The sequence below is a fragment of the Hyperolius riggenbachi genome, chromosome 1 (genome assembly GCF_040937935.1).
Source record: "Hyperolius riggenbachi isolate aHypRig1 chromosome 1, aHypRig1.pri, whole genome shotgun sequence".
Lineage (NCBI taxonomy): Eukaryota > Metazoa > Chordata > Amphibia > Anura > Hyperoliidae > Hyperolius > Hyperolius riggenbachi.
In genome coordinates, this window is record NC_090646.1 from 300008029 (window position 1) to 300019534 (window position 11506).

Genomic DNA, 11506 nt, shown 5'->3' on the forward strand with positions numbered 1-11506 from the left:
CGTCATGTCCTTGCCTGTGTGGACATGGTAGAAGGATTACTGGCAATGGTACCTTTATTCCGTTGTGCTGTGACATCTGTAAAGCATAGTTGCCAGCTTGTTTTGCAAGTGCTGCATCCTTTCTGCCTTCTGGTGATTTGGAAACATCTTTGTGCTTATACCGAGGGTCTAGTAGCGTGGCCACCCAGTACAGCTAATTCTCCTTGAGTTTTTTTATACGGGGGTCCCTAAACAGGCTGGACAGCATGAAAGGCGCCATCTGCACAAATTTGGATGCAGACGTACTATCTATCTCCTCGTGCTCTTCCTCAGTGATGTCAGGTAAGTTCTCCTCCTCCCCTCAGCCACGAACAATACCAGGGGAAAGTTGAGCAGCACAAGCCCCCTGCGATGCTTCTGCAGTTATTCTTCCACCTCCCCTTCCTCCTCCTCCAAAAAACCACCTTCCTTATCATCTGACTCCTCTTCCCCACACGACTCTTCCTCCTCCTCCTCCCACCTCTGTGCTATCGCAGGTGTTGAGGAATCATCTGGTTCTACTGAGAATTGATCCCACAACTCTTACTCCTGTTCCTGTTCACGCTCCTCCACAGTTTGATCCACCACTCTACGCACGGCATGCTCCAGGAAGAAAGCATATGGGATCAAGTCGCTGATGGCGCCTTCACTGCGACTCACCATGTTTTTCACCTCCTAAAATGGCCGCATGAGCCTGCAGGAATTTCGCATGTGTGTCCAGTACTTTGGCCAGAACATCCCCATGTCCCCAGAGCATGTCCTTTGACTATAGTTGTAGAGATACTGTTTGACGGCTTTCTCCTGTTGTAGCAGGCGGTTGAACATCAGGAGCGTTGAATTCCAGCGAGTCGGGCTATCGCAAATCAAGCATCTCACCGGCAAGTTGTTTCTCCGCTGAATATCGGCAAAGCATACCATGGCCGTGTAAGACCGCCTGAAATGCCCACACACATACAGTAGTATTTGGTTTATGTCATTATGCAACTATTAAAGTGAATCCGAGATGAAAAACTAACTATAACAAGTAACTTGCCTATATATCTTAACTAAAGTTTAGATAGTTTACACAGCAAATCTAGTTGCAAACAGCTTCAACAGTATATGATTATTCCTTCCTGTGATACGAGAGTAGCTATATTCTGCTTGTCGTCATTACACACAGGCAAGCTGCTCTGCATCTCCACCCCTCTGCCTGTGAGAACGCCACTCCTCTCTTCTCCCCCCCCCCCCTTCCCCCTTGCCTCTGAAATCTCTGGCTGGTAACGCCAGGTTCTCCTTTGGGTAAAACCTCCTCCTCCCAAATTTGAGCTCCCATGAGCACTTGCTACATGTGACTCAGCATGCCTCGGCACTGAAGGAGCTGTGGGTGAGGCTTGTTTAGTTTATAGGGAATTAGGGTATTAACACACACACAAAAAAAGTATTTGGTTTGAGAAACGCCCTATTAACTATATTTAAGGGCACAATTATGCAATGAGTAAAAGTTTATCTCGGATCCACTTTAACTATTCAGGTTTCCCTCTTAAATAATAGTGAGTTTATTAACGCATACAAACGCGTGCAATAACTGGAAACTTTACCAGATCTTGTTTTCTGTATAACATGCAAATCTACCATACGCTGTTTTCACTGTGGACTGTTGTTCATGTGATTATGCATTTTGTATTAATTAAGGTCTTTTCTTCATAGAAAACTATGGAGGCCACTTGCACACTGGCCACAGTGCGTTGCACCAATGTACTCTTCTCGGCCGAAAGGGACATGCAAATCTATGGAGACTTGCAAAATACACGTGATGCATTGTGGTACAACAGAATTACCCAAATTACTGCAATGCCGGAGCAAAGAATGCAGCGCGTTACCATATGAATCGTGATTACTGCACAGATCATGCAAAAATGCAAGTCAATGGACGACGCAGGCAGTGTGCACGTCGGGAGCGCAGTGCAGCGTGATCTGTGTGAGCGGACCGACGGGAACCCCAGTGACATACTTCCTGCCCAGCAGGGAACATGTCACTAACCAGGGTGTGGACATATGAATATGACCTTGTCGCTGCACCGTGGCTCAGGGTCGTATGAAGCCCCATTTCTACAGTGAGATGCGGTACATAGCATCCAACAATTCTAACACTGGCCTAAAACGAAATAATAGGGAGAAGTAAAGTTTGCATGTAAAGCAGAAAAGGTTAATGTAGTGGATGAAATGGCATAAGGAGATTTATTTTGTGGCTTACATTATTCAAAGAAAGTAAGCAGATTATATTACATTTCTGATTACAATTGTAATAAAATAACCTGCTGTGTTTAAAAATGTTGCAGTCTTATTTGCTATAGCACCAGCACTGTATGGTAACATTTCAATGAGAACATTTGCATATGCTATGTGTATATTTTTTTCTGTGTGTATGGAAAACATGAAGATGTCTGTGTCTCTCCTAGGAGTGTGACCTAAACCAAAGCAGCAAAATACCAAACTGTTATGACTGGCTAATGCAGGACACCATTTTGCCCCTTTGCAAAGGTACTGTTATAAAAAAAATCTTAAACAGGTATTTTAACTTGCATGTATATCTCGGCCAAATTCTAATAATAATTACAGGTTAAAGAGAACCCAAGGCAGATGCGAACAGAAAAGCTGCTGTCTCAGTGCGCACTCTAGCCTGCACTATGCCTATTGTGGTGCAACAGGATTTAAAATGTAATTCGGGGGCCGGCGATAGCCAGACCCTGAATTACTTCTCCCTCCAAGTTTCTATGATTTGGAGGGGGAATAGTATTTAAAGGGATGATTAAGTCACCCAAGAAAAATGAGTTTTACTCACCTGGGGCTTCTATCAGCCCCCTGCAGCCATCCTGTGCCCTCGTAGTCTCGATCAGATGCTCCTTTCCCCCGCCAGTAGCCACTTCCGTTTTCTGCAACAGGCCCGACAGGCTATTGCGTTCCCAGGCCTGTCGAGCATGTCGCCGAAAACGGAATTGACCGGCGGGGGACAGGAGCATCTGATCGAGAGGGCACAGGATGGCAGCAGGGGGCTGGTAGAAGCCCCAGGTGAGTAAAACTTCTTCTTTTTGGGATGACTTAAGTGTCACTTTAACGGCGCATGGAATTTCAGCGGCAGCAGGGTGAGCCATCATTCTGCTCACCCTGCTCCCAACTGGCTGGGAGGATGAACAGTACATACTCAGCTTCTGGACCCTCCATAGAAGTGGTCTCCACTTCTCAAGACCACCGCTACTGCCAGGGATGCTCTGGAGGTTCACGACTGTGCTTCTCTTCATGCACAAGCATGGCCATGCTGCACAAGCAGGAGTACAATCACGCCTGCACAGGCATCGAGCTGCTCATGGATGAGTGACTCCAATTTACTGGACAGGCACTGCGATACTCTTGCAGGTGCAGTACAGCTGCACTTGTATATGGGGGTGAGTAGTAAATACGAAGGAGGCACTCAATTGGCTTCAAACTTGCGTTTTATCAAATCCCAGTAATACACGACATGTTTCGGGGCATATCCCCTTCATCAGGTGTACATACATTGAATAGCACACAGTGAATAAATACATACTTCTAACCACCACACCCTAAATTGGACCACCTCCATCTTGTCAGCTGACAAGTCAGCTGATCACTGACATCACACAGTCCAAAGTCTTGTTAACCCCTTAGGGCACTGATCAGAGGCATTACTATATCCGTCTACCTCGGTAAACCTGATTAACAAATCAAATTACTGCATCTTAGGTAAACCTAATACAGACAATACTGCGAAAAACTTCTGTTGCAAATATTTGGACCACAGATCCATCTTACCACCCTCCAACCGACACCCCCAACCAATCACGATGGTGTGTGTCCCATTAATACCTGGGGATTGGAGAGAGAGAGAGAAATTAAGTCAGTAACACATAATACAGCATCATAAAAAACATTTCAAGCTGAACATTTCATTCATCCCCTTGGGGTTGATGGACTCCAACTTTCTCATCCACCGGGCCTCCTTCTGTAGGAGAATCCGGTCTCTGTTCCCACCTCTCTGCAGCGGTGGTACGTGGTCCAAAACTAGCCATCTTAACTGTGACACCCTATGTCCGCATTCAAAAAAATGTCGGGCTACTGGGGTGTCACAGCTTTTTTCTCCTGGCTTATAACCACGAATGTCACCCTTATGCTCCTGAATCCTAGATTTTACTATTCTGGTGGTTTTACCCACATAGAACATCCCACAAGGGCATTTCAAGGCATAAACAACAAACATGCTGTTGCATGTATACATTGAGTTAATCTTTATTCTGACACCAGAGTATGGATGTTCAACATAAGCGCCTTTTATAATTGCATGGCAGCAATTACACTCCAAACAGGGAAAAGTACCCCTTTTCCCTGTCAGATCACCAATACATTGTTTCCTGGTTGACAGATCAACCCTGCTCACCCTGTCACGTATTGTTTTACCTTTCTTGTAGGAGAATAAAGGTGGCTCAGTGAATAGCATTCCAAAACTTGGGTCATGCTGAAGTATGGGCCAATACTTCATAACGACCCCCTTAATCATTCCAGACTGTTTACAGAATGTCTGCACGAACGGAATCTTGTTTTTACTCTGGTTGTTCCGCTGTCTACTACTATTCAATAGGTTATCTCTTGAGATTTGAGCCACCTCCTTCTCCACTTTCTCAAGCTCACCTTTCTTGTACCCCTTCTCTAGAAATCTGTTAGTAATCCGTTCTGCAGCAACTCTGTATCCATGGTCTGTGGATGCGACTCTCCTTGCCCTAAGATATTGCCCCTCAGGGATACCTTTCACCACTGCGGAGTTATGGAAACTGTCCGTTCTTAAAAGATTGTTGCGGTTAAGGGGGTCGTTATGAAGTATTGGCCCATACTTCAGCATGACCCAAGTTTTGGAATGCTATTCACTGAGCCACCTTTATTCTCCTACAAGAAAGGTAAAACAATACGTGACAGGGTGAGCAGGGTTGATCTGTCAACCAGGAAACAATGTATTGGTGATCTGACAGGGAAAAGGGGTACTTTTCCCTGTTTGGAGTGTAATTGCTGCCATGCAATTATAAAAGGCGCTTATGTTGAACATCCATACTCTGGTGTCAGAATAAAGATTAACTCAATGTATACATGCAACAGCATGTTTGTTGTTTATGCCTTGAAATGCCCTTGTGGGATGTTCTATGTGGGTAAAACCACCAGAATAGTAAAATCTAGGATTCAGGAGCATAAGGGTGACATTCGTGGTTATAAGCCAGGAGAAAAAAGCTGTGACACCCCAGTAGCCCGACATTTTTTTGAATGCGGACATAGGGTGTCACAGTTAAGATGGCTAGTTTTGGACCACGTACCACCGCTGCAGAGAGGTGGGAACAGAGACCGGATTCTCCTACAGAAGGAGGCCCGGTGGATGAGAAAGTTGGAGTCCATCAACCCCAAGGGGATGAATGAAATGTTCAGCTTGAAATGTTTTTTATGATGCTGTATTATGTGTTACTGACTTAATTTCTCTCTCTCTCTCCAATCCCCAGGTATTAATGGGACACACACCATCGTGATTGGTTGGGGGTGTCGGTTGGAGGGTGGTAAGATGGATCTGTGGTCCAAATATTTGCAACAGAAGTTTTTCGCAGTATTGTCTGTATTAGGTTTACCTAAGATGCAGTAATTTGATTTGTTAATCAGGTTTACCGAGGTAGACGGATATAGTAATGCCTCTGATCAGTGCCCTAAGGGGTTAACAAGACTTTGGACTGTGTGATGTCAGTGATCAGCTGACTTGTCAGCTGAAAAGATGAAGGTGGTCCAATTTAGGGTGTGGTGGTTAGAAGTATGTATTTATTCACTGTGTGCCATTCAATGTATGTACACCTGATGAAGGGGATATGCCCCAAAACATGTCGTGTATTACTGGGATTTGATAAAACGCAAGTTTGAAGCCAATTGAGTGCCTCCTTCGTATTTACTACATTGAACCGTGTGTGGAGTGGTGACCCACAGAGGGATTGTGCACCGGCAACATAGACCTGACTAGGCCTATTCCACAGGGACTCGCTGCAGTTTGCTTTATATGGGGGTGAGCACAGTTACGACAACATATCTGATAAGCTCATGTCAAATATGTCTGCGTATGGCAATGCTGGGGGCAAGGAGGACACAGGAAGAATCTGGAGTATCCAGAGGCTTACCACATAGTTACATAGTTATTTGGCTTGAAAAGAAAGACATACTGTACATCCATTGAGTTCAAAGTGAAAATAAGGTACAACACTAGCTTGCACACATATCTCACCACTTCGTAAGTAAGTATCTATCTTTTTTGTTTGCATCTGCCTCGGGTACACTTTAAGGTGAAACTGCCCTGTTGCTTAAATAATGAAATGTCATCTCTTCATTTCAGCACTGAAGATTACAGATATTAGTTATATCCCTGGTTATATAAAGGGAACCTGAAGTTAGATGCTTATTGTGACTGCCATATTTATTTCCTTTTATACAATATTGTAATGATCTGCTCAGCTGTCTGCACAGGCAGACAGCTTTTTGACCATTCTTTAGGTCTGAGTGTTGCAGGTCTCTGGAAAAGAGACCTGTCTTCACTCTGCAAGTTGCAGAGTTGCTCTGCTGGTGAGGAATTTGCATCTACTTGTCATGCAAATTGCTTAGCTGCTTCCGTTGATGGCTTGCAGTATAAATGCCATTCCTTCCCAGAATTCCTTGCTGGTCATGATGGTTTGTTCCTGCTAACTTGCCTGGAGTCTCAGCCCTCTGCTCATTGTTGGTTACTATTGCTAGCTTAGAGTAGATACCCTTTGGGAGTGCTCCTTGCATTCCTGTTTAGTGCAGTCAGGATTGTGTATATTTGTACTGCCTTTTCTGTCGTGTCCTGTTCTTGCGATTGCGCTGTCGCCAGTGGTTGGCGTTAGCGAATCGTTTTGTCTGTTGGGATCGCACTTGCTCTTGAGGAGGAGCAGTGGATCCAATCTGACTTGTTCCTGTTGTCTGTTTGTCTGGAGCAAACGCTTGCTGTTGCCTGAGGTAAGGCAGTCGATTAGCAAGCGTTTCTGTTATTTGTTTGTTTGTGTTTCTAGGTTAATTTGATAGTTAGGGTTGGCGTGTTTTGTCTCTTTTGCGCTTTTCGTGCGGAGACCGCGCCATTAGCGTGCTTTGTCGCTGTTGCGCTTTTCGCGCAGCGACCGCGCTTAGCGAGTGCATTTGTTATTTTCCTTGGCGTTCTGATCATTATTTGCTGTGTCTATCTTGCTACACTCGTGCTCTGTCTTACTTGGTCTTGTGTTACTATTGGCAATCGCCACTCTTGCGATTGCATTCCCACTTGGTTTCCGCTGTTGTGTGTTCACCGTCGCCGGGTGGCGACTAGATTAGTGGACACACATTATTATTATTATTGATTTATAAAGCGCCAACATATTCCGTGGCGCTTTACAAAGTAAGAAACAAACATGGGGTACATAATAATACAGACAATGGTGTACACCAATATACAAGATACATAATTAGTGACCAAACACAAAGAATGATACAAAATACAAATTACAGAATTGGTAATGACAGTGATAAAATTACCATGATGAATAAAATGTATAATGGTTACCAAGACACAAAAGGGGGAGAGAGCCCTGCCCTTGCAAGCTTACAATCTAAAGGGAATGGGGGGGGGGGGTAGTATGCAGCAAATATATAGAGGCTTTGTGTTTAGAATTTGGTCTTAGTACAAAGGGAAGTGGCCTAAGGTAGAGCATATGCTTGTCGGAACAAGTGTGTTTTTAGAGAGTGTTTAAAGGTAACAAAGGTTGGCGAGTGACGGATGTGTTGTGGGAGGGCATTCCAGAGGAGGGGTGAAGCGCGTGCGAAGTCTTGTAAACGTGATGGTGAGGAGTTGATTCTAGAGGAGGACAACAGAAGATCATGTGCCGATCTGAGATTGCGATTGGGTTTGTATCTGGAGATTAGTGAGGATATGTACCGTAGAGAGAGAGAGATCGTGGAGAGCTTTGTGGGTTAGGAGTTTGAACTGAATCCTCTGGTTAATTTGCAGCCAGTGAAAAGCTTGACAAAGAGGGTCGGCAGAGGAAGATCGAGAAGAAAGATGAATGAGACAAGCAGCTGAGTTCAGTACTGACTGAAGCGGGGCCAGTTTGTTAGACGGTAGTCCACAAAGTAGTACGTTGCAGTAGTCCAGACGAGAAATTATGAGAGCATGTATTAACATTTTAATTGTGTCTTGAGTGAGAAAGGGACGGATGCGAGATATGTTTTTGAGTTGGAGATGGCAGGAGCTGGTTATGGAGTGAACATGAGGAATAAAAGAGAGAGATGAGTCGAATATCACCCCCAAGCACCGAGCTTTGGGAACTGAAGTTATGGGAGTGTTATTAACATTTATTGTTACTTCAGGCAGGGAGGTGGACAGAGACTGTGGAAAAATTATTAGTTCCGTTTTACTCATATTAAGTTTTAGGAAGCGAGAGGACATGAAGGAGGATATAGCAGACAAGCAGTCAGGAACACGTTTAAGGAGGGAGTTAAGGTCTGGGGCAGAGAGGTACAGTTGTGTATCGTCTGCATAGAGGTGGTATTGAAACCCGAATGAGTTGATTAAATCACCAAGACCATGCATGTAGATGGAAAAGAGGAGGGGACCAAGGACAGAGCCTTGGGGAACCCCGGCAGTCAAAGCATTAGGAGAAGAGATCTGATCTGAGTAGGAGACTGTGAAGGACCTTCCAGAGAGGTAGGAAGATAACCATGTGAGAGAAAGGCCCTTTATTCCGACATTTGAAAGTATTTGTAGGAGTAAGGTGTGGTCGACAGTATCAAATGCTGATGACAGGTCAAGAAGGAGGAGTATGGAAAATTGACCTTTGGATTTGGCTGTAAGAACGTCATTGGCCACTTTGGTAAGGGCTGTTTCCGTGGAGTGGTTAGAGCGAAAACCAGACTGGAACTGATCAAGTAGGGAGTTAGCAGATAAATAATGGCTTAATTTTGCATGTATATGGCGTTCAAGTAGTTTGGATGCAAATGGGAGAAGTGACACTGGGCGGTAGTTGGCAAGTGTGGTAGGATCTAGAGAAGGTTTTTTTAAGTAGTGGTGTCACAACAGTTTTTTTTGAGTGGGGACAGAAAGATGCCAATAGAGAGGGAAAGGTTAAATAGCGTTGTTAGTGCAGGCAAGAGAGATGAGGATAGCTGCGGAATGAAATGGGAGGGAATAGGATCCAAAGAACAGGTGGTTAGATTAGCTTTGGCAATTATAGAGGAAAGAGAGTGTTCAGAGAGTGGAGAGAAGGCAGTTAGAGAACAGTCAATGAGAGGTGTGGAGGTGGGATTTGAGGGCTGCATGGAGAATTCACTTCTGAGTTTGTCAATTTTATCAGTAAAGTATGTTGCAAATTCTTCAGCTGATAAGCAAGATGAAGGAGGAGGAGGAGGGGGTTGGAGAACAGAGTTGAAGGTGCTGAACAAGCGTTTTGGATTGTGTAAATGGGCGGATATTAGGGAAGAAAAATAGGACTTTTTTTTGCCACAGAGAGTGCGTTTCTGAAGTTGTTCAAGGCAATTTTATATAAGATGATGTCTTCACCTGTGTTACTTTTCCTCCAGCGCCGTTCAGCTGCTCTAGAACATCTTTTTAACTGTTTAGTGGTTTTGGTCATCCAGGGTTGGCGACAGACACGGTGAGGGCGGGCATTGACGAGGGGGGTGAAGTCATCCATGACTTTTGTAATGGAGCTGTTGTAGTGTATAGCAGCCGAGTCTGGGTCAGTGAAGGATTGTGTGAGGAGAGGTGCCAGGGCATCAGAGACAGTTTAAATGTCTAGATTGCGATAGTTTTTTCGAGTATGTGAGCGTGCTTGTGCCAGGGTGGTAGGAAAAGAAGAGGAGAGAGAGAAGCTAAGTAGGTTATGATCAGAGAGTGGTAGTGGATCAATAGTAAAGTCAGTGACAGAGCAGAGACGAGTGAATACAAGGTCAAGCATATGGCCCCAGTGTGGGTTGAGGTAGAGGACCACTGAGACAAGCCATAGGAGGGAGTGAGTGATAGAAGTTTTTTGGAGACAGTATTATTGGTGTCAATAGGAATGTTAAAACCACCCATGATGATGGTAGGGATGTCAGAGGATAGGAACTGGAGAAGCCAGGCAGAGAAATGATCCAAAAAAACAGAAGCAGGGCCTGGAGGGCGGTAAATAACTGCAATTTGGAGGTTCAAGGGAGAGTATAGTTGGACTGCATGGACTTCAAAGGATGGCAGGGAGAGAGAGGGAATAGGAGTGAGAGGCTTGAAGGAGCATTTATCTGAGAGGAGAATGCCCACACCACCACCATGCTTATTCCCACCTCTAGGAGTGTGGCTAAAGTGGAAACCTCCATAGGAGAGGGCGGCTGGTGAGACTGTGTCAGAAGGGGTCAGCCAGGTTTCAGTGATCCCAAAGAATGTGAAAGCATTGGAAATGAAAAGATCATGGATAAAGTGCAGTTTGTTGCAGACTGAGCGGGCATTCCAGAGGGCAGCCGAGATCGGAGGGGGTGTAGGGGGAAGGAGTGGAATATTAATAAGGTTACAGTAAGAGGGAGGGAAATTTGATTTATTGCAAACAGTGTGATTAGCAGGGGGGAGTGGGGGTCCAGGGTTAAGTGAAACAAGGAGGAGGAGTAGGCAGATATAGCGGAGCAGAAGTTGCGGTGTAGACTTATATTTCGACGTAGTGTGACATGGAAGGTGAGATTGTAAATACAAGAAAATCTCATGAGAGGCGAGCTGTGGAGTGGATAGGAGGGATGGTGAAATGTACAGCATATTGCTGACAGCAGGGGGATGTAGTGTGTGGAGAGATTTGAGGATGGCTGGGGAGAGCAGGCAGATAGTAAACACTAGGTTACATACATTCTGTCTCTTTGCTCACTTTCTCTCTACAGGTGCTTTGCACCCAAGCTGGGTTCTGTCATTTTTATACGCTTGTGGAGGATTTCCGCAGTGTCAGCGCTGACCACGGATATAATTCCCCAATCGTTACAAATATCAGTTGCTTACCTGCACTGCTGATGTATTTGGCAGCAATAGTGTTTAAATCACATGGCTGAAACAAGCATGCAGCTAATCCAGCCAAACTTTAGCCAGAAACATCTGCATGCTTGTTCAGGGTCCATGGCTAAAAGTACTAGAGGCAGATGAACAGCAGAACAGCCAAGTAAATAAATATCAGCCTCCATATTCCTTTCACTTCAGGTGTGCTTTAACCTCCTTAGCGGTAACCCCGAGTCAGGCTCGGGATAGAACACCTCAGCTCCAAGCGCTAATCCCAAGCTGGATCCGTGGGAGGTGTGTAATGTGCAGGGCTGCCGCAGACCTATCTAGTAATATGATTTTTAGGGTCTAAAAGCGTGTGAAAAAATTGTACTTCTTTCAGACACTAAAATAAAATAATTGGTACTCCTAACCAGAGACTATGGATTT

The 11506-nt window shown here is 44.9% G+C and overlaps 1 protein-coding gene across 5 annotated transcripts in view; it reads left to right on the forward strand.

Moving 5' to 3' along the window:
- The window catches only part of IL12RB1 (interleukin 12 receptor subunit beta 1), a 485568-nt gene that overhangs the window by 286226 nt on the left and 187836 nt on the right, over positions 1 to 11506 (forward strand). For all 5 annotated transcript variants that reach the window (XM_068233781.1, XM_068233782.1, XM_068233779.1 and 2 more), the window contains one exon: positions 2460 to 2541. In XM_068233781.1, coding sequence (XP_068089882.1) covers positions 2460 to 2541 — 82 coding nt within the window. The remainder of the gene's footprint in view (positions 1 to 2459; positions 2542 to 11506) is intronic.